The sequence below is a fragment of the Galleria mellonella genome, unplaced genomic scaffold (assembly GCF_026898425.1).
Source record: "Galleria mellonella isolate WM207_F2 unplaced genomic scaffold, CSIRO_AGI_GalMel_v1 utg65, whole genome shotgun sequence".
Taxonomy (NCBI): domain Eukaryota; kingdom Metazoa; phylum Arthropoda; class Insecta; order Lepidoptera; family Pyralidae; genus Galleria; species Galleria mellonella.
Genome location: NW_026442138.1, coordinates 870,087 through 893,802, shown reverse-complemented (window position 1 = coordinate 893,802; position 23,716 = coordinate 870,087). Strand labels below are relative to the sequence as shown.

The window sequence follows — 23,716 nt, the reverse complement described above, 5'->3', positions numbered from 1 at the left end:
TTTTTAATATAAAACCATGTTTTGTTTTTTTTTTATTGGATGAAAATGGAATGGTAACCCCGTCTGCGCTAACGGGATACGCACCAGTGAAGGATGATCGATGAGGATGAAAACAGGCCAGTTAGCCCATCATGATGAATTCATCTGGAATTAATCATGATAGTTTCCAGGGGGAACCGCGATGAGATCGACCTGGTTGTGTATATTGCTAGTAATGGGATTCTTAGTCTCCATTACTAACAATCCCTCACAAAAACAATGTTAATGAATGATAAAAACTACATACAAAATAAGGACCAAAAACTAAACTACCAAACTATGCTTATAAACTATTGGGTTATCAGTGCATGTAAAGTGCTTCGACACGGTGAACATTTCAGATAGAACATGTCAATATCCGATTTACAATCGATGTCATTGTACAATTTGCACATTCTGTACATTGGATTATTATGTGACACAGTATTGTTTGCGAACGGTATAGAAAAGAGTTTAGTTGTACGAGAAGAGTGTTCAGTGGCTCTCAGGTTTATATACTCCAATAAATTACCCTTCGATTCATTATTTATAATTTTATATAAATATATTAGGTCAATAATTTTTTCTCAATCATGCTTGGAAATGTGAGCATTATTTTGACAATCTTCTTAGAGATAAATCAAACTTGCCGTACTGGCCAGATACATGCGGGCAGCGGCCTGCAAAAGTTGTATGAAAATCCATATCTGTCGTGTTTTGCGGCCAGATAAATTACTATGTAAACTCATATCTGTCTTGTAATTTAAAAATGGAATGACCTTTTATTTCGTAGCACGGTAACCAAGCAGGTAAATAATAAAAGGTTTTATTTAAATTTCGAACTGGCTTGCAAATAGAAAGCTGTTTATTGAAAAAAAAAACAACGGAACATTATGGCGCGTGAAACATTGAACTTAAAAAGTAAAATTGTGTTTTTGATTTCCGCGCATTGTTTGAGAATAGTACATTACTGCAGCGGCCGGCAAGAGAGGCATTGATGGACGAACGTGTGAATGTGGCCGAGGGAAACCCGAGGCACACATACGTGAGTCCATCAATGCCTAGTTGCGGCCAAGACTTGTATAGTACTTTTCTCAAATAATGCGCGGAAATTATTCAAATTCACGTTATGTTTCATTAAAATTGTGCATTTTAGCATTGAATTCGCCTAAATAAGCCAGAAAAACATTTTCGAATAAGGATTTCGATTTTCTTTCATTCTTCCATTGAACAAAATTTTCATAGATTTTCAAATATTTTTCTTTAGATTTTGGCGGCAACAAGTTTTCTACTATGACTGTTGCTGCCTCTTGAATTTCAGGTGGCGTTAAAATAATTTCATTACACTCATTGTCTTCACTTGAACTCATTTTGTCAAATACAAAAGTATTTAAAACCAATGACGAAGTTGACGAACAACTAATGACAATAGTTTTTTACGCGCCAAAGTATTATTTTTTTTCACTAAACAGCTTTCTATGTGCAAGCCAGTTCGAAATTTAAATTAAACCTTTGATAAGTTACCTCTTTGATCGCCATGTTGCGGAGTAGAAGATCGTTCCATTTTTAAAAAACACGACAAATATGATTTTACATAGTAATTTATATGGCCGCTAAACACGACAGATATGGATTTTCATACAACTATTGCCGGCCGCTGCTCGACCAGTACCGCAAGTTCGATTTATCTCGAAGAAGGTTGTCAAAATAATGCTCAAATTTCCAAGCATGTTTGAGAAAAAGTACTATACAAGCCTTGGCCACAACTAGGCATTGATGTACTTACGTATGTGTGCCTCGGCTATACCTCGGCCCACTTTTGCACGTTCGTCCATCAATGCCTCAGTTGCTGGCCGCTGCATTAATGTACTATACGACGCGCAATCAAACTCTTCATGTTAAAATGTTTGAGTCTATTCTCTTAGCATGTCAGTACACGTTTGTTGGCATATTTTTTAGTGATGTGATGTAAAAAATTTTTTGAATCGAATTAATTCTGTCCTCATGTACAGAATAAATTGGCGACCATACTGATGAACAATGCTTATCGGTCATTTATCGCTCATTCCTCATCATCACCATTACAATTCGTTCTCTCCTTCTCTCTTGTATCCGGCGACTGTTTACTGCTAAATCTTAATGTGAATAGAAATCTGATTTTTAATTATTTGTTCAGGGGCTGGGCGGCAAGCTCGGTGCTGGACTTCGCGGAGACTCTGATCGGCAGCCCGCGCGTGTGGCAGGGCCGCGACAAGACCACGCCCAAACACCACTCGCCCGAGGACACGCTGCGCCTCCACAACGACCAGGTCAGCCGTCAATCAAATCAAGCAGTCGGAAACTAATCCGCGTAGACTTGCCCCCTCTATATTACTCTACTCGCTCGCCAATTGTTTTACTTCTGATGTCAAGAGTGATATGGCATTTGGTTCTCGGGCAGCTGGACGTGCTGGTGCGATACGTGGTGGAGGAGGGCTTGGAGGCGGAACGTGCGGGCGGGGCCGAGGCGATGCGGCGGCGCATGGAGGCGCGCCTGCCGCTGCTGCTGCGCTGCTGCGGCGCCGCGCACTCGCTGCTGGCCTGCGCGCTGGCCGCCGCCGCGCACCACCCGCTCATGCTGCTGCTGCTCTACATGAAGGTACGAAGGTGGCGCGCCTGCCGCTGCTGCTGCGCTGCTGCGGCGCCGCGCACTCGCTGCTGGCCTGCGCGCTGGCCGCCGCCGCGCACCACCCGCTCATGCTGCTGCTGCTCTACATGAAGGTACGAAGGTGGCGCGCCTGCCGCTGCTGCTGCGCTGCTGCGGCGCCGCGCACTCGCTGCTGGCCTGCGCGCTGGCCGCCGCCGCGCACCACCCGCTCATGCTGCTGCTGCTCTACATGAAGGTACGAAGGTGGCGCGCCTGCCGCTGCTGCTGCGCTGCTGCGGCGCCGCGCACTCGCTGCTGGCCTGCGCGCTGGCCGCCGCCGCGCACCACCCGCTCATGCTGCTGCTGCTCTACATGAAGGTACGAAGGTGGCGCGCCTGCCGCTGCTGCTGCGCTGCTGCGGCGCCGCGCACTCGCTGCTGGCCTGCGCGCTGGCCGCCGCCGCGCACCACCCGCTCATGCTGCTGCTGCTCTACATGAAGGTACGAAGGTGGCGCGCCTGCCGCTGCTGCTGCGCTGCTGCGGCGCCGCGCACTCGCTGCTGGCCTGCGCGCTGGCCGCCGCCGCGCACCACCCGCTCATGCTGCTGCTGCTCTACATGAAGGTACGAAGGTGGCGCGCCTGCCGCTGCTGCTGCGCTGCTGCGGCGCCGCGCACTCGCTGCTGGCCTGCGCGCTGGCCGCCGCCGCGCACCACCCGCTCATGCTGCTGCTGCTCTACATGAAGGTACGAAGGTGGCGCGCCTGCCGCTGCTGCTGCGCTGCTGCGGCGCCGCGCACTCGCTGCTGGCCTGCGCGCTGGCCGCCGCCGCGCACCACCCGCTCATGCTGCTGCTGCTCTACATGAAGGTACGAAGGTGGCGCGCCTGCCGCTGCTGCTGCGCTGCTGCGGCGCCGCGCACTCGCTGCTGGCCTGCGCGCTGGCCGCCGCCGCGCACCACCCGCTCATGCTGCTGCTGCTCTACATGAAGGTACGAAGGTGGCGCGCCTGCCGCTGCTGCTGCGCTGCTGCGGCGCCGCGCACTCGCTGCTGGCCTGCGCGCTGGCCGCCGCCGCGCACCACCCGCTCATGCTGCTGCTGCTCTACATGAAGGTACAAAGGTCGCCCTCCTCGACACGGTGGCGTGGCGCTGCTTCTGCGATTTATTCCCAACTGGAGCAATTGGAGACAGACAAATTTCCGATTCTTCTATTCGGTGAACTTCTTCTAATTTTTTCTCTCTTTAAAACCTTTGTTTGTACACTAGGTGCCGAGGATCCACCAAATGCTGCTGCAGTGCTCAGAGCGGCCGCAGCAGCGGCTTCCGCTGCTGTCGACGTGCTCGTTAACGGCCGCGGCGGCCGCCACCACCAGCGCCACCGACCGCGTATCACACTCGCTGCTCACTGCGATCGCCTCCACCACCGCGCAGCACACGCACAGCAAGGACCACACTGCCAAGTTTGTACAACTTGCCAATTTTTATTCTAATCTCTACCCTCGTATATCGAAGATGCTTTTGAAGATGGATGATAATGGAATGGTAACCCCACCTGCGTTAACGGTATACGCTGGCAGGGCGCCAGTGAGGGATGATAGGTGAGAATGGAAAGGCAAGTCAGTTGGTCCATCGTGATGAACATACCTGGAATTCGGCACAACGGTTTCCGAAGGGAACCACGTGAAGGTCGACCTGACATTATATTGCTAGTAATGGGACTGGTAGTCTGCATTACTAACAATCCCTTTCCCCCCTCCCCCCTGATGAGGTAATTTGCTGTTAATAGGGTAGTTAGAGCCTATTACTAAGAGTTACACAATTTTTTTACAATTGGTAACCATGAAATTGTATTACTTAATCATTGCTGTCAATATCTGAACTGTAGCGACGTGGATTTTAATTATTTTATATATTAATTCATCCTTAAATACCTGAAGTTTCAAATTTGATACCGGGGTTTGCATTGTTTCATTGTTATATAAATTTAAATATTTTGATTACTCGTAATGCCTAAAGTATCAAAAATTATACTAAATTTTTTTTTTTAAATATGTATATAAAAATATCGTTTTAATTTTGTTTTTTACTATTTTTTCCCATTAGTAAACACAGTAAAGCGTACACATATATATTTTTTTATTTGATTTAAAAAATCAAGCTTTTAAGAGTTAACTTGACTTTATGGCTATTCATTATTATACATGTTTTTTTTTCTTACATGTATTTATATTACCTGCATACATTCATTCTAACTTGTATACCTCGTTTTGGAATCGTAATTATCGTTTGTACAAATAAAATCCGTTATTGGCTGTATTTATAAGCGATTCATTCGTATTTATAAACGGGTGAATTACTTATTGCTTGATCACTTCTTAATGAAGTAATTACTTGAACATAGAATTCTTACTATGCAAGTTGTGTTTTTAGGAGCTGTAGATTTTTTTTTATACAACTTAGAATGGCAAACAAGCTGACGGTCCACCTGATGGAAAGTGGTAACCGTCGCCTATAGACATGAGCAGTAACATGGACATAACAGAGTATACTGTTTCGCACATGATACCACCCATGCGTTGTCATTCCTGATGACTAAGTTGTTATTCCTCTGTACCCTGTAAATTACTGCCATATCGCACCGTTCAAACCGAAACACAGCCGTGCAAACACAACTGCGTCACGGTTGAAACACGAATGGGACAGAGGTGGTACAGTGGCAGCGGTGGCCGACAGGGTGTGGCGCATGGAGGCTGGCGTGCGCGCGCTGTGGTCGCGCGTGGAGGGCTCGGGCGGGCGCGCGCTGCCGCTGGCCGCGGCGCTGCTGCGCGGCTCGCTGCTGCACCACCACCACCACCACCACCACCATCACCACCACCTGCTGGCCGCGCTCGAGGCGCTGCCCGACGCCGAGCTCTTCGCCCCGCACACCTGGTAACCACCGCCACCGCCCGCTGCCTACATATCATTGTTACTAGTTTAATAATGGATTTCTAAAATATAAACATATGGGCCTTCCAAAAACTACCTATTCTTTGAAAGTAAACTGATTTGTATTTTATACGTAAATCTTTTTTGTATTATAAATCGACGTATTCTGTTTCACCTCTGTGAATGTTGAGCGCGACTATAATTGGATTGCAAACTTATAATGCTATTGCCGTACTGGCCAAATACACGCGGGCAGCGGCCGGCAAAAGTTGTATGAAAATCCATATCTGTCGTGTTTTGCGGCCAGATAAATTACTATGTAAACTCATATCTGTCCTGTAATTTAAAAATGGAATGACTTTTTACTTCGAAACATGGCTACCAAAGAGATAATTAATAATAGGTTTTATTTAAATTTCGAACTGGCATGCAAATAGAAAACTGTTTATTGAAAAAAAAAAACAAAGGAACATTATGGCGCGTGAAAAATTATTATTGTTCGTTATTCGTCATTGAACTTAAAAAGTAAAATTGTGTTTTTGATTTCCGCACATTGTTTGAGAATTTTTTCGCATCATGCAGTAAGAAGTGGTAAATGAAAAGTCACAAAAACTTAGCTCTCTATAACAACAAATTTCGGAGATATTTAAGTAATGAATTTAAAACACCGGTCACAATGACCGGTCCGCGGTTCGCGCGTTAAATTAATAAAAAATCGACTAGCCACTATTTAAATTTCGAATTACTACGTTCGAATTTGAAATCTCGCCTCGAATGTTAAATACATGTGGTTTGCGTTGCAGCGAGGAGATCCACACGATACTAGAGTGCTTCCTGAACATGGTGAAGAAGCAGAGCAGCGGCGGGGGCGGCGGCGGAGGCGCCCGCGAGGCGGGGCTGCAGCACCGCGTGGCGGCGCTGCTGCGCCGGTACGTGGCCGCGCGGCCCGCTCCCGCCGCCGCGCTACTGCAAGCGCACAAGGACATAATCGCGTTAGTACTAACAATAATCTTTAAACAATTCTGTAAAGTCATCCAATGATACTCTTTACTGTTCCCTCCAAAACATGACAATAGTAAACTTATTATAGATATAAACAATGATCACGTTTACATTTTTTTTTTACGACACAAGGGGCATTTACATACAGTAATTATGCGAACTGTGCGCGTGAGAAGAGGCGGATGCATTTTAAATTGTCATATAATTGTTCAGAATATATCGAAGGGTTGGAGCATGATTCATGTCGCATGAACTATTTTTTTTTTTTCGAATTATATTACATTGTATATGACTACGTCATAAACAATTTATTAAATTTTTAATAATCATGTTTATCATTTTGGAATAATTATTTGGGGTTTTATTTAATTTTAACTAGAAATTGTGTGGAAATTTCTTTTTTTTTTTTTACTAAATCATATTTATAGGGCAGGTTAATGGTACGAATGGAATAACATATGTAAGCGTTCGCTTTATATGATGGTCGCGTGCACACGCATGTTTATTGATTTATTGTTTACGTTTGGTGTCTTTTTTTTTTATACAACTTAGAATGGCAAACAAGCTGACGGCCCACCTGATGGAAAGTGGTAGCCGTCGCCTATAGACATGAGCAGTACCATGGACATAACAGAGTATACTGTTTCGCCCATAATACCCCCCATGCGTTGCCATTCCTGAGTACCCAGTAAATTCACGCCATATCCCACCCTTCAAACCGAAACACAGCCATGCAAACACAACTGTTTCACGGTAGAAACACGAACGGGACAGATGTACCCAAGCAATCGACTTTTGTACAAAGTCTCCCTCTGGTCTACTACTACTTTGCTTACTACGTTTAGTTTCCGTATGTTATCTCGAATGCGTACGGTTGTGTGTTGTGCACGTGCAGGAGCACGCCGGCGCTGAGCTCGCTGAGCTCGCTGAGCGGCGCGGGCGGCGAGCTGGCCGCGTCCGCGTCGGCCGCGCCGCCGCCGCACGCGCTGCTGGCGCTGCAGCGCCGCCGCGACCCGCCCGACGACTTGCACAACTACATACAGGTGCCGCGCCGCTCTTTACCATTACTCCCACGAACGTGTTCCAAATATGAATTTGTTTTAATTCTAAATTTGAAATTGGAATTCGATTTGGAACTTGTTTCAATTCAATTTGAGAGTAAGAAAAAAATTTGTTCCTTTGGCGAGCTAGTAACAAGTTTAATACTATTTGTGGAACTCTTAATATAGATCTATTTTCGAAAAATATAATATTAGTGAGAGACTAACTGAGTAGATAATTGTTTTATTCATAGTCAATTTGAATTACTATTGTATGGACAAGAAAGTTATATTTTAATCAAATACTTGCAATTAATTTTTACTTTGTATTTTATCTGTCATTTTTTTTTTGTTAACTCCTATTTTTGTTGCTTTATGTACAGCGCCTTGTATCTATATTGTTGCTACTTGTGGCTTGTTTTGTGATCCTAAACTGTATCTGTTTGCTCTTTCCTGTGAATAAATAAATATCACACGAGATGTATTTGTAATATGGTCCCCGCGTGCGTGTGCGCAGGAGGTGGAGGCGTGGGGCGGGCGGCGCGGCGGCGCGTGGGGCGGCGCGGCGGCGGCGGCGGCGCTGCTGCGCGCGGCGGCGCCGCTGGCCGCGCACGCGCACGCGCCGCTGCGGGCCGCCGCGCTCGGCCTGCTGGCGCGCCTGCTGCCCGCCGTCGCCCTCACCGACATCAAGCCCGGTACCGCCTCGCCCGCCTCGCCTCGCCTCGCCTCGCCGTCCACCACCCCTGCCAGTACCCACTACGACCCTGACGGCCTACCATGAAACGTTTTCCGAAATTTCGGAGCCAAACGAAACGCAAATTTGATATTAAAATTACGTAATACGTGCCGTTTGGAAATATTAAAAATGTTAAAATATTGTTCCTTTGGACTTTTATGATAGGATGTATGACGAACGAAATGTTAAACTCCATTTATTGGTCCGATTTAAGTATAAGCGAAAACACGAAATTGAGTCCGAAATTTCAGAATTTCTTTTCGTAGTAAGCTCGCTGGACACGAGTACAGCATTCAACTGTAATGCGTACAGACTTGAACTGATCTGCTTTCATCGTCACCTACTGGTCCCTTACTGGTGCCCCCCGGCGTATCCCGATAGCGCAAGCGGGGTAACCATTCCAGTAGCACCCATTAAAAAAGACACAGAGACTACGCATACGCCTTTTTAAAAGACTACGCCCCTTTTTTAAAATGATCTTAAATACGCCAGTAGCAATATTAATTGAGTTGCCTGTACTGATACTTCTAGTCATAGTCTATTTATTTATTTTATTTATTATTATTTGACAAAATTACAAATACAAAATACAATGGGCCCCACACTAGGCGAGCCTGTATCGTGGGCACCCGATAAAGATTAACAAATCACAAATGTGTTGTAATAAAAAATACATAGTGGGCGGGTATTAATATAAAAAGGAATATAAAATTGAAATAGTGAAAAAAAAGTAATAAAATCAACAATATATACACAAGCAATTATAAATATTATGTCCTTAAGAGAAACAAAGACAGAATAGACAAAATAGGTCACTTTGGAAGCGATGATCTAAATCTATCAAGTTTATAATTAGTTTGACATTGTACTGTACAAATTCACTCTAATTTCATATCACACTGCGTCCGACAATGCAGGGTCGTCATGTGTCGACGGGATTTAGGGCTACGCCTAAAAGTAACGAAAATTCAGTAATATAATGACTTTTATTATATTAATAAAATGCATTTACATTATACTTTTTTATTACATCATGAATAATGCTCATAGTTGTACATTCATACTGCCATAATTATAATCTTACCAACCTAAACAAAACCGGCAGGTCTGGACGTGATACTGGAATGCCTGGACTCATCACGGCCGGAGATCACACAGTCGGTGCTGGACAAGCTGCCGGACCTAATTATCGGGATGCAGGAGCACGCCACCCTGATCCTGATGCGTGTGTTCGAGCTGGGCATGAAGTCGCGCCACCCCGTCGAGCAGTGCATCGCCAAGTGCGTCACCACCATCAACCTGCACCGCGGCTGCTGAGCACCACCGTGGCTAGATGCCACTAGTCTTAACCCTTCTTTGCATAATGGTGGAAATTTCCATCATAACATTGAGTGCCCAAAAATTATATAAAAGAATAAGTTCACTTTAAGTTGATCGTGTCTCGATACCTTTTTAATGTCCATTGCAGAAAAAAAAAACATAGCTGTCAAATTTATTTTTTTAACCATTTTGTTTGAATTTTGAACATGAATTATATCATCTTGACTTATTTCACCAATAAAAAAATTATGCTGAGAAGGGTTAACGATTCATTAATGTACCACTGTTGAATATAAGTAAAAAGACCATGAAAAATACAAAACCAACTATGCTAGCCGGATATAAGGTTTTATTGCAAGATTTCCTTCTCTTGCACTGATGTGGCGTGGCTTGCACACACTGGCGTGAATTTACTGGGTACAGAGGAATAACACCTAAGTCCTCAGGAATGGCAACGCATGGGGGGTATCATGGGCGAAACAGTATACTCTGTTATGTCCATGGTACTGCTCATGTCTATAGGCGACGGTTACCACTTTTCATCGGGTGGGCCGTCAGCTTGTTTGCCATTTTAAGTTGTATAAAAAATTATGTTTGGTATTTTGTTCCTTAATCGCCTCCAACGACGTCCTATGAGTGAATAGGGGGACATTGTTTTCTGACTCCGTCACTAATGTTTTCCAATGCAAATATGGTCTGCCACACCTTAAAGCACCTCGCAAATGAGTGACAATCCTCGGCGTACTTTTTACCAAACCTTAAATATAATACTATATTGTAAAATCTGAAATTTCAAGTTTCATTCAAATTATTTTTATAAAAATACACTTGTTTACAAGCACTTTTAATTCGCCATTTTTTTTTAATCTAATGCAGGATTCAAAAGGTTATCTGTTGAGAAGAGCCCGCAAGAAACTCAACAGTTACTCTTTAAAATCTCTGTTAACATGTATATATTATATATTGTGTGTCCTAGAGTGGCTCCAAATGTTATTAATGCTACTGAAAAAATCAAAGTAAGCACCTACATAGTATTGGCCACGGCCTACGGCCACTTTTTACCATCGTACGGCTCGCCATCGACAGGGAGTTCACCCTCATACCCTACAGACTAGATGGTCGCGTACAACGCGATTTCGGAGATGTTTTCCCCCATGAACACTTAGGTTATGGAATGAGCTTCCTGCCGAGGTTTTTCTAAAAGACTACAGCATGTTCTAAAGGGAATAAAGAGGTTTCTTCAGGGTCGGCAACACACGTGTAATACCCCTGGTATTGTAGGCGTTCATAAGCTACGGTAATCGCTTACCATCAGGTGGGCCGTAAGCTTGTTTGCCACCTCAGTGGTATAAAAAAAGTATTAGTTTCGGTCTAAAAAGCGCGGAATCTATGTATTTTTATATGATTATTTAATCTCTGTCTACCCTAGTACGAGAAATAGTGTGAATCCTAAATTTAATGAGTTATGGCACATCTATTCCTGAATATGACTTTATAATATGTAAGATTGATTTTGTAAATAATAGAAATAGTATTATTTGATATCGTAGTCATAAGTTGTATTGAATAAAGAAGAAAATTTAATAAATTTGTTTATTATTGACATATATATACTTTACTGAATATACTGCTCATGTCTATAGGCGATGGTTACCGCTTTCCATCAGGTGGGAAGTCAGCTTGTTTGACATTCTAAGTTGTATAAATAAAAATACACACCAAAACTTTAGGTGTCAATTTTTAATTCTAATTGTACCAAATTATTTTATATTTATGAACAACTTTAAGAAAATTCAGTAATTCGACGATAAATATGGTCTATTCAAAATATACTCGCTTGGTAAAAGGGGGGTAAAGAGATTTCTTCAGGGTCGGCAACGCGCGCGTAATACCTCTGGTATTGCAGCTGTTCATAGGCTACGGTAACCATTTACCATCAGGTGGGCCGTATGCTTGTTTGCCACCTGTGGTATAAAATTTTTTTTATAAAATTAGAGAAAATCAAGCATAATTAAGGGAACATAGTCATCAGTTATATAATTTTTAGAACCACGAGTTGAACAGCGTCAAATGCGAAAGTACCTCACTATATTTATAGTTTGAATACCATAAATAAAGTTTGTATAATACGAAACAGCAGGGTACAGTATAATTAACAAATATGTTTCACAAAATCGATGTTAAGGCAGTATCTGTAGTATGTCTTTGCTATAATGTAGAAATAAAAAAAAATCGTTTTGTCAAATATGGCGTAAAAAATATACGGAAAGTTATTTCGGAAAGTCGGCATTTTAAATTTTATATCAACCTCGGATTAAACAATCGATATAGATTAGATTTATTTAAATTTATTTGATTCTAAGATAGAATCTGCAAGACATGTGCCTAGTATAGTTTTATATTATCTGTGCATGTGCTGAGTCAGTGGTTCTTTGATAATTCATCTTCTAACGTTATTACTCTAATTTGATTGTAAGTGCTAGCGATGTCATGTGCATTAGTTAAATCTTGTTTTTATATGTGAAAACCCGTAATTGGCTTTTTATCATATTTTTTATTATGAAATTTATTAGCTGTTGATTTTTTTCTTTAATAAACAAGTAAAGTATCGAGATGGAGTAGTAAATAATACACAGAGATGATATTAAAATTAACATTTTATTATGAAGTCATTCATCGATGAAGTTTTGTTCCATAAAAATACTATAATAATATCAACATTATGTTATTGATTCTTTATAAGTACTAAATAAATAATTGCACCTCAAGCTTAGACAATAACCCGCATTCAATAGCAAAGTGACACTCGCACATTCACACACACACACACACATACTATCGAAGGATGGTAAAATGTATTTATCACCAATCATTAGATCCCAGATCTGCAAATAGCTTGTCTTTAATTTTTGGTTTGGGGTCCTCTTTAATTTTGGTGTCCACTGCGCCCACTAAGCCTAATATATATTCCAGTTCTGAAAAAAAAATTATTACTTAATGTTGACATGTGAAGTGCAAGTTGAAATGCTGCTCTTTTGCAGTTAAAAACCTATTATCTTTTTTTTTTATTTTACATTTTGATTATTTAGTAAATAATTTTAACATATCTTTATCAAAATAAAAGCACATAAATGCATAGCAAAATTCAAAATATTTGTAAATTAACTGATTTTTCGTCTGCTTTATTTTTAGACTAAATTCTATAAAGGTTATTTACAAAATATGGCAAGTACAAAGAAAACACAGATAAAAGAATAATATAAATAAGATTATAAAGCCTTTACATTAAGACACTACATTCAAATATGCTATGAATGTGTGTTTTAACATTTTGTGCCAACTCAAGACATCTTTTTACATATATCTACTTAAAAAAGAAAACACTGCAGTCTTAAAACCTTGGCAAAGACCTGAGTACATAGATAGTATATTTATTATTTTTGAGGGAAGCTTACAGCTGTAGTAGCTTAATAATTACCTAGACATAACAACAATAGATTAATTAAAAGTTACTGTTAACAAAAATTAAATTATTTACAGTCTAGATAATTAATAAACACGAAAACACAGGCTAAACTATAATTATAACAAATTAAATTACCATCACATGTGAGTGCTGTGCCTCTCAACTCGTGAGGTCCAATGAACTGCTTCTTCATATCACCCTCGAAATAAACAAACAAACTGGGCAAGTTCCTCTCAGGAAAGTTTGGGATGCATGTCTGTGCTACTGCTTTTAGGAATTTTGTGTATGGAAACTTGGCCGCTAGCTGCCGCATGTGTTGATTGATTAGTGCACATTGTTGGATACTAGAACATAAGATAAAAGCACAATCAAATACAGATATCAAGAATGCATTTAATTTGAATTTATGAGGTTTATTTTATATATTTGCAAACATTATTTCCTCATTTTATTACTTCCATTTAAATTATATGATTTGTAGTTATTATAATTTTTGTAATACAATCCACAAAATATCAGATATTGATTCTTACAAAAATCAATTAATCTCTCAATTGTCACAAACAAAACCATAAAATACTAATAACTAACTATTTTATACATATATATAATACTAATAATTAATATATAATAAACTTTTAGTATTTAGAACTAACCCTTGCTTGTACAAGTGTATAACCACCCAGATGCCATCTCCAGCTTTGTTAACTTCCTGTACATAGTCCTGTCCGGACACCTCCATCACATCTCCAAACCGTGGCTTTTCTGCCAACCTCTTGAGCTCAGCAATGCGCTTCCTTCTGTATTCCTCTATCACGGCCTCATCTTCTGAGTCTTCCAACTCATCAAGGCCATCCAAGTCTAGTTCTGATAATTGTTTGTCCTCTAGAAATAAAAACAAAGTGGCCGTATCACACCACTGAATTTATATTTGTAGATGTCTCCAGAGGCTAAATTCGGGTATAGTTATACCAGAATAAACTATTGTTTGGAAAGGATTTATCACTTAATTATTTCAGAATTTTATTAGCCAAACCCTAAAGACTCATCTAAGGCAATCAGATTGAAGTAAATTTATGTAATACTAAAATAAAATAAAACAGTTTTCCTGTCTTATAAATTAAATGACTCATAGAAAAACCAATGTAGAATACAGCAGAACAGATTAGATACAGTAGGCACCTTTTAAACAATAGTAGCATAAAAAAACTAAAATTAATTAAGTAGGCAGTAAATGACACAGATTTATAGTAAAACTACTAGAAAATGGTAATAAAGCTAACAGGTGTTGACATAACCTCACATACTTTCAGCTTGTTTCTGTTTAATAGTTTCTTCGATCATATTCACGATTTCATCCTCTGAGACCTCTTTCTCCTTCTGGGGAAGAATACCCTTCGATCGCAGGATATCATTCCATTCTGTATCTTCATTTGGATTCTAAAAATAAATATGAAACATTTATTTCCTTATTTATATTGAATTAATTTAAAGTTAAAAGAGACCTAAGTCGTCACATACCTGCATTTTGTATATAATATTTACACAAATTAAATTAAATATTGGTTACCTATAAGTATAAAAATTTCTATTTAGTTCATAAGTAAATACGTATGACGTAAATTATTGAAATAAAGAAAAAAGTTAAACAAGTAGAATTAATGAAATTTGACACCTAAGCTTAGTGATGTGCTGAAGAGCCGAATTAGATTGACTTTGCATACCCAACCTTTGAGCCGATTTTGAATACCCAAGAAAAATCGTATTTTGTTACATTTCTGTTATAAATTCATTATGGAATTGCAAAAGAATATGTATGAATACTTTTATTTAAAGAAAGGAGTAGATGAGTTTAATTAATCCAATTTTGAATTTTTGGATCACAACAATATTTGAATTGATATATATATACAAACATAATATGTCTTTGTATTATGCCCAAGGTAAAAAGTATAATATGAGCAAGGTATATACACTGGAATTTTATTTATAGAAGATATACTATATACAATCTTAAGATTATTCTCATATAGAAATACTTACTACTCAACCCTAAGAATAAGGAATTACATAGAAGGAATGATAAAATAAAAACTGTAAATCATATGGTTGCTTCCTTTCTTCTTATGTAAATATAATTAGTAAAAAGAAGACGAAAGATACACCATCAGATGCTAATTTTCTCAATTCATAGCAGGCAAAAATTTCGGAATATAATATAATTTTTTATAATAACTTATAATAATATAATATTTTCGTGTAATCTATCACTGAGACAAATATTTAATTTATTACATATTTTCTTTTTCACTCGTTGTTTCTAGATTTATATAAGTATGTACGAGTATCTAGATAAATTTTGCGTATTCCTGACATATTTGACAAGTGACACGACTTCTTTTTTAGTGAACTTGTCATTAAAATGTCAATTGTCAATCTGCGTCGAGTTGGAAAAATTTTGTTCGCTATGTTCAGTCAAGTCTCGAAATAAATAAATGTAACATGGCTGATATCGAAGGACATAAACATCGAGAAACTAATTTCCAAGAGGGAGAAGGTAAATAATGTTAAAATATTATTGAATAGGGTGCGTGCGTTGTTAGTGCGTTGCGCGGACAGCTGTGGTCTGCCCGTTACCGCGGTCCCGCCAGTCATCCTCGTGTTGCCTTTGTGACATTGAAACTGGGTTCTTTTTATAATTGCTGCTTGGATTACGGTGCTGGTCTGCCAGGATTGAAGTGTGCTATTCGCCTCACAACTTGAGTGATAACTTTTGTGTCGGATCATCTCAAAAATGACCGGGGGCGCAGACAGGAGTTTGGAATCAGGTACACGAACTTGTTTTTATTCTATTAATCACAGATTATCGAGGTTATGTGCACCGTCGCACTTGTTGTTTGTTTGAACAATTTTATCTTTATTGTGACAGTGTACTTTGAACAGTTGGATTGCTGGCTGTATATATAATTCACAGTTTGATTAGCTGCCTTTATGTAGAATAATATTAAATATTTATTATATTCACCAATATGATACTGCTGTTGACTGTATTTTATATATGTGAATGACAATTTATTATTGTAACAAATCAACAAAAATTTGTATTTAAATTGCAAACATATCATATCTAATTACATCTCATAACAAAGGATGACAATGAAAACGATACACTATACAATGACAATCTCTGAACCATCAAATCAAACAAAAAATGTCTTTGTATGTAACATGGTAGTCAACTTTGTTTTTTAGATACTACCTATACCTATAAACTTGATTATTTATATAAGTGAATTGACTAATTCAATCTTTGATTACATAAAAATGTTAATGCAAATTTTGTTTTGTAAAATTTATAATTAAATCACTTTTGTGTTTAGTATGAATCACTGAAATTTTCTATTCTAAATAACTACAGATTTCATATGTTTATTATAAAAATATAATGATGCACTTTCTTTTTTCTTATTTTAGTGGTGTTGAAATATAATTAATTTAAATATTTTCTATAGTATTTAAAAGATATATACCTCTTTGTGATATGAATCTATATAATATGAAGTACTATAACTGTATACCATATTAGAAAAGAAAATAAATAATTTATCTATACATATGTATGTATATATCTATACATAATAATATTAATACATATCTTTAGGAAGACATTTAAGTGTACATTTCTTCCCATGTTAGGTTTAGAATATTGTTTTATTTCATTATAATTCATTACTTTATTAGGCAGTTACTCAATTAGTTATTGCCCTTCTTAACACAGTTGGAATATAAAACATTAATATAATTATAAAAAAAAATGTACTCTTCCGTAATATATTTAAATAAGTAACAGGCTGCTTTCGCTCTTTAAGTTCAAGGCATTTTTAAAAATTTACTTACCTAAACATGTCTATGACATAATAGGTCATTAGCTCAAGTCAAATGGTGATTACAATCGATTTTAAAAGGTAGAAAATTAATAATTTTACCATCCACTACACTAGATGAACTGAATAGGGACAACTGATGTCTTATCAGCCCACAGTTGGACAATATGTATTCTTATCGGTGGTGATCCACTGAACCCATTATTTGTTATGCAAATACATTCTAGTCAGTAAGCGGACCATTCTCTAAACATAGAAAGCTATGTTATAGCTTACACAATTTAATTGATGTGCTAAGTGATACTATTTTGATAATAGGTATATCGTTATTCAAAACCTGATTTTACATATATATAAAGTTATTTATAAATATCCATTTTGGTAAATAATCATTTCAATATTATTGTTTTTTTTTTATAAAACTTAACTAAAATGTAGAACAAGAAGTAAAATAAATGACGCAGTCTAACGATGTCAAGTAAAGTAGTACAAATAAAAAAACGATTAGTTGAATATCTTGATTTATTTTATCACTAGTGTAATTTTTTGAAGGAAACAAAAGTATCTATCTGTCTACAATCATTATACCTATATGAACATTACACAGGGTGTACATTGTTTTAAATATATTGTTGGCAAAGAGAAGATTGCTTTGCAATCTTTGTTATGAGGCATAACATCTCACAAATTTCTCTGTCACAGCTATGTTACGTAAGCCTAGGCTGTAAAAATTGCTGTCCATGGTTATCATATATATGACCATCATAACTACCCATCTGGTAGATCATTAGCTTCTCATTTCCAATATTTCTAAGAAATATGTACACATGGGTGTGGCTCTTTGGCATTCCATTGTTACTGCTTACCCTAATGGGAAACAGATATGACAGATATGTATGTATTAAGTATGCACCTGCAATGATTTTTTAATTTGGTAGACTAGCTGATTACCACTGCTTTATCCGCATAGTACCATTGTCTCCTTTTCCTGTTTAAATTTAGGAAAAGCTTCCATTAATTTTGTTATTTATTGATAGATCAAACTGAAGTAATCTTTTTATAAATAACCAATACAGCTTATGAGGGGGAAAAGGATTGTTAGTAATGGAGACTGGGAATCCCATTGCTAGCAATATACCCAACCAGGTCGAACTCCACGTGGTCCTCCCTGGAAACTATCATGGTTAATTCCTGATGAATTCATCATGATGGGCTAACTAGCCTGTTTTCATTTTCATCTATCACCCTTCACTGGTGTTCCGCCAGTGTATCCCGTTAGCGCAGGCGGGGTTACCATACCATTTTCACCCATCAAAAAAAATACAGCTTATTAATACACAACTCGTAAATAGAATTTTGTAATGCATTCTGTTATTTTTTTCTATAGAATATTTCCTTAGGAATTCCTAAAAATAACTTAGGTTTTTGATAAAAAAAAAACAGTCAGTAAAACCACTTTTGCTGTCACTTGGTAGTGAACAAAATATATAAATAAAAATGGCCGGCGAAAGTAGTGAAAACTAAAAGCGTAGTGGAAAGAACTAGGTAATTATAGCTCGTTAGCGGACTGAATGGTTATCATTGCGTATTGTACTAACGAATATGTTTCGTACATCCATCCAAACTTGGATAAGGCTAGTTAAACATAAATCGATTCGGTGCTTATTTGTTTTTTAATGGAATGGTGGCTTTGCTTTGTATATGTATTATATTATAAGTCTCATAAAAGTGTTATGTGTGTCGGTTTGTTTGAATCGAAGCATTTGGCGTTCCATTTGTTTCTGCCTACCCTAATGGGAGACAGGCGTGACAGATATGTATGTATATGTATGTAAGTGTTATGATCATACGATATTGATGTAGTTGAGAGCTATGTCCGGCTTTAATGATGTTTATAATATAATAATTAGTTATTTATAACGCATTTAGACACCTATCATGACCCTCTAGACGATTGGTAAACGAATAATATATTCTTCGAACAGCTGTCACGGTAATTGTATCCATGCATCTCAATTTTTTTTTATCGTTTTTAACCCCAGACGGTCAGGTGATCTCTAGAGACAAACTCTATAAGGAACTCATTCCACAATTTGACGGTTCGCTAGTGAAAACTCCTTTGAACCCGCCGCACTTGTGTGTGGACTGCGGGTCTACTATGAAATGAAATTACGAAATTTCGGACTCAATTAAGTGTTTTTGTTTATACCAAAATCGGACCCAATAAATGGAGTTTAACATTTCGTTCGTCATACATCCTATCATAAAAGTCCAAAGGAACAATATTTTAACATTTTTAATATTTCCAAACGGCATGTATTATGTAATTTTAACATCAAATTTCTGTTTCGTTTGGCTCCGAAATTTCGAAAAACATTTCATGGTGGGCCCTCTGTACTCATGTTTACTTGACTGCTGGTAAACAGAGGATCATGATTTTTGAATTTGTTCCGACAAATTTTAAGCGACTTTCAATAATTTTTTTTTGTGGTTGCTTTTTTGTGGGGGGGGGGGTGGTAATGAGGACTAGCGGCCACGTTGTTAGTAATTTATCCTGTCAGGTTGACTCGGACATGTCCCCTTCTGGAAAACGTTAACTGAACTAACTGTTATTGAATTTGTTACGATGGACCAACTGGTCTGTTATCATCCACACTTGTCATCCTTCATCAGAACCTCACTAACCTATATCGATAGCGCAAGCGAAGTTTTGCATTTCCATCCATAAAAAAAATCTGGGTCAGTGCCAATCTGTAAGGCAGGTTTTTTTTATTTCGACAAGTGTAATACTGCTGTGCTCTGAATGAATCGAGTGCCTATTTACGGAGCGGTCATCTATGATTAATGTACTAACATGACATGGCAGCAAATAACTACGTACGCAACTCTAGCGAGCGACCATCGGAATATTTTTGAGCAATATAGAATTAATGGTGTTTTCCTGAACGAAAACAAGACATAAGACATAAGAGTTAAAATTATCTTAGTATTTTTGTAAAGTCGACTTCCGTAATCATGGAATCGACCATATATTACATCGTGTGTTTATATGACAATTTTGTTTCGTAAAAAGCGGTTTGCGAAGCAACCGCGAAAAGAGGGAAACTCCAACTTTTATCTTCAAAAAATTAATATGAGAATAACACGAAAACAAAGTTAATTGTCGATCCGTCCACTATTTTAAATATTAATACCAAAATTTGCACTCGAATTTAGAACCTGTGTCCTCTTTGGAATTGTTAACCATTATTCAAATATCTCCCTCTCTTCGGTCACCTCTTTACTGAAGGTCATGTCCTTGAAAGGTGTCTCGTGCCTCTCTTATGATATTTCTCCATTTTGCACGGTCTTCAACCTCTCGCAACCATTATATTTTATATTACTATAAATATACAAACATGATAAATTTATCTTATATTATTGAATAGAAATTACTAATATATTTTCACTGCAATATACTTATCGTGATGGTCGTATCGTAGTGGTTTAGTAGTGCAACATGCATTATTCATACATGCGGAGTACACATAACATTATCATTCGGTAGCACGATGGATGCAATAATGCGTGAAATGACCACAAACAATCGATATGCGTGTAATTTTCATTAAAACAATATTCCTATATTTATCTAACCTCCTGTAACTTATATAGGTTAGAGATACCCATAAAGATATATATATATATATATATATATATATATATATATATTTCCTCTTGTTATCTGCAATCGACTCTTCCATAACAGCCATAATCAGATAGTGTCATGTGTGAAAATTAGCGTTTTGAGAAGCAGTCCACTGACAGCTCTCTCAGAATGATTTTGTAAAGCTCTTCAGACTCCAGTGTCAAGGTTCAATACAAGCCATCGTCTCAGTCTCGTAGATTGTTGTGCTGTGAGTAGTTCTCCAGCCAGGTCATTCGTATGATTTATAAGACGCTGTTTATATTTTTTGCTGTTCATCCTTATCTCTTCTTTAACAGTATTAATTTGCATATAGTTATGTATCTCCTCATTTCTAACAAACCATGGAGATTCTATATATATATATATATATATATATATATATATATATATATATATATATATATATATGCTACTTTATCAGCTTGTATCCCATGTTCAGCTTTGAGAAGTGAGATATAGAAATGATAGGACACTGAATAAAAATTTTTAGAAATCGACTTCAATTTTCCCAAAACCAATTTTGATCTATAAAACTAAACTACTTTACCAATTTAAAAAAATCTATGAGGTCAGTCTGTAATTATATCTTATTAGATAAAAAAGACTTCCAAATTAGTGTTTAGAACGAAGTTATGAAGTAACAAATATAAAAAAAAAACGAATTAAAAAACTCCTTTTTGAACTTGGTTCATAACTGGCAACAGGCGTGTGAAGCCTTTATGCACCTTGAAATAGCAAACAGTCTAACGGTCCACCTGGTGGAAAATAGTAACCGTCGCTTATAGGCATAAACAAACCTCATTCGATGCAATTCCTGTAAAGAAATTTTGTTATGTCTCCGTAAAAAGCATAGTTGAAAATTCATAACTTTTATCATACGATTGGCAAAACTCTTATGGGGAAGACTTATGTCCAGTAGTGGACAGTAAACGGCTGAAATAATAATAAACAAATAATAATACTTTGAATTGGTTTATCAATACCTAAATAGTCCGTTACTTCTTCCGCATGCTAAAAAAATCCGGTCAAGTGCAAATCGTACATGCGTAATATTTTTTGTTTCCAAAATTATCGACATATTTGAAAGTAATTAAAATTGAACTTATGTTTTAGAGCTATGAGTACGTTCTTCCATTTTTTACTCAATATAATCCTCGATACGGATGTTTTACAGTGAAATAAATCAATGTCTAATTGTTGGTCTTATTTCAACTGTTTGATGATAAAAACTTATGTTTTTCTTTGCAATGCAAAATTTGTACATAAACACGCAATATTCACAATGTATTCACGAAACATCTCGTCGCATATCGGTGCGTTCGCGATTCTACAAGTAGCTTTTTTTTTGCGAAGCAATATTACACTTGTTGCGATGAACAATTTCACTCGCTGTCCGCCCCGTCGCTGACGTCCTTCCTGTTTGTGACGTCATTTATTTTCCTGGGCAATCCCGTCCAGCAGAGTTGGCGTCCAGGGAGCGATCGGAACTTATAAATATTTCTATTATTGCTCTAGAACGTATTGGCTGGTGTCCAAGAGCCGGTTATTGACATTACTCAATGTTTGGTGGTGCGCCAGCCCCCTGCGATTTAGTTGTAAGGTGTATGAGATTTAGTACATCGCGCTAAGTTGATTAATAATTGCCCCCCCCCCACTTCTTTATTTTAAATGACGCATACGTATAAATAAATAGTAATAATATAATCAAAGGGAGCCTATGCAAAAGTCGCCTGCATGGGTTATCCTGTCCTATTCGTGTTTACTCGTGAAGGATGAGATATGGCAGTGAATTTATGAATATTAAAAAACAATATTGATTAAATTAATTAAAATTTATTTAAATCAGACTATTAAGTGAAAAAAAAATCCATGGATTATTGTCATTTATTTTATACTAAGCTTTAATATAGAGAAGAGTATGAATAAATGTATCTGATTGCTCCTTAAGGGATTACAGTCGTGAGCATATTTATTTTTATATCCCCACTTTTGTAACAATGCAAACTAGCTAACATCCTTCACTGCAACATGCACGGGGTTATAATAAATTATACTTATGCATAATCACTTTGCAAATTGCTTCCTATTTCAACTCGACATCCACTCTTGCGCAACATCACCACTATAATTTTAACGTCGTCTCTAATGAAACGAGCCACAAATAAAAATATACAAACTCTATGCTATAGAGAATGATTGACATGATTGATCGTAATGCTGTATGGCTGGATTTCCATTGTTTTGTTTGCGAACTAAAACGCTCGCGTGTTGATATCAATTTGTTCGAAAAACTATATTGTTCAAATACATTGAAATATAAATGGATTCCCGCTGTAGTTTGGTTTTTTATACAACTTAGAATGGCAAACGAGCTGATGGCCCACCTGATGGAAAGCGGTAACCGTCGCTCTGCCGACATGAATGACCGCGATTCCCGTTTTTCTTGTTCTTGTTTTTATGTTGTTGTTGTTGGCGTTAATTAAGAGTGATTGCTTTTAAAAATCAATAACTTTCAATAAGATCAACCATATATTTGTTTGTCCTTAAAAATTTGAGTGTTTAATAAGAGGAACTTTGTGCAATTAGTAACTGAATCCCTTAGTTTCATCGGGATTAATTATAAAGTAAATCATTAAAAAATATAGTAAATATACTCATATATTTTCTGTCGTAAATGTTTATATCTGTCACTATCACCAGTCGACATGTTGTAACGAAATATTAGCTAGTAAATATGGATAGATAGATAGATAGGTATTTATTTATTTATTTATTTATTTAACACTTTATTGCACCAACATAACATGTTTTGTTAAAACAATTTTCAATACGTATAGTGTAGTACAAAAGGCGGTCTTATTGCTAAGCAATCTCTTCCAGACAACCTTTGGGTAGAAAGGATTAAAGCATAAGTAGGTAGGTGGCGCGTTAAAAAAGATAGATTTGTAAAAAATAATATCTGTGACAGCGTAGTCATATACACATACATATACATACATAAATAAACATA

General features: G+C 37.6%; 3 protein-coding genes across 6 annotated transcripts in view; 2 read left to right on the top strand and 1 right to left on the bottom strand.

The window, feature by feature from the left end:
* LOC113517152 (integrator complex subunit 1) overlaps window positions 1-11,256 on the top strand; it is a 41,306-nt gene extending 30,050 nt beyond the window's left edge. Inside the window, exons 29-36 of the mRNA XM_052900579.1 lie at window positions 2,195-2,327; window positions 2,459-2,656; window positions 3,909-4,102; window positions 5,376-5,573; window positions 6,374-6,562; window positions 7,468-7,615; window positions 8,130-8,307; window positions 9,454-11,256. Of these exons, the coding sequence (XP_052756539.1) occupies window positions 2,195-2,327; window positions 2,459-2,656; window positions 3,909-4,102; window positions 5,376-5,573; window positions 6,374-6,562; window positions 7,468-7,615; window positions 8,130-8,307; window positions 9,454-9,665 (1,450 nt within the window). The 3' untranslated portion in view covers window positions 9,666-11,256. The remainder of the gene's footprint in view (window positions 1-2,194; window positions 2,328-2,458; window positions 2,657-3,908; window positions 4,103-5,375; window positions 5,574-6,373; window positions 6,563-7,467; window positions 7,616-8,129; window positions 8,308-9,453) is intronic.
* A 1,051-nt stretch (window positions 11,257-12,307) lies between these two features.
* On the bottom strand, window positions 12,308-14,834 carry LOC113519696 (viral IAP-associated factor homolog). Its single transcript, XM_026904867.3, has 5 exons — window positions 14,656-14,834; window positions 14,442-14,574; window positions 13,791-14,019; window positions 13,270-13,478; window positions 12,308-12,643 (listed from the first exon to the last, which is right to left on the bottom strand). Exons 1-5 carry the CDS (start codon window positions 14,659-14,661, stop codon window positions 12,531-12,533), a joined length of 690 nt encoding a protein of 229 aa, XP_026760668.1. The 5' UTR covers window positions 14,662-14,834; the 3' UTR covers window positions 12,308-12,530.
* A 712-nt stretch (window positions 14,835-15,546) lies between these two features.
* The window catches only part of LOC113513885 (atlastin), a 49,236-nt gene continuing 41,066 nt past the window's right edge, over window positions 15,547-23,716 (top strand). For 2 of the 4 annotated variants that reach the window (XM_052900575.1, XM_052900573.1), the window contains exon 1: window positions 15,573-15,962. In XM_052900575.1, the coding sequence (XP_052756535.1) occupies window positions 15,929-15,962 (34 nt within the window). In that variant the 5' untranslated portion in view covers window positions 15,573-15,928. Of the gene's footprint in view, window positions 15,963-23,716 lie in introns of all 4 variants that reach the window. The other 2 variants (XM_052900574.1, XM_052900572.1) reach the window with 2 other exon arrangements.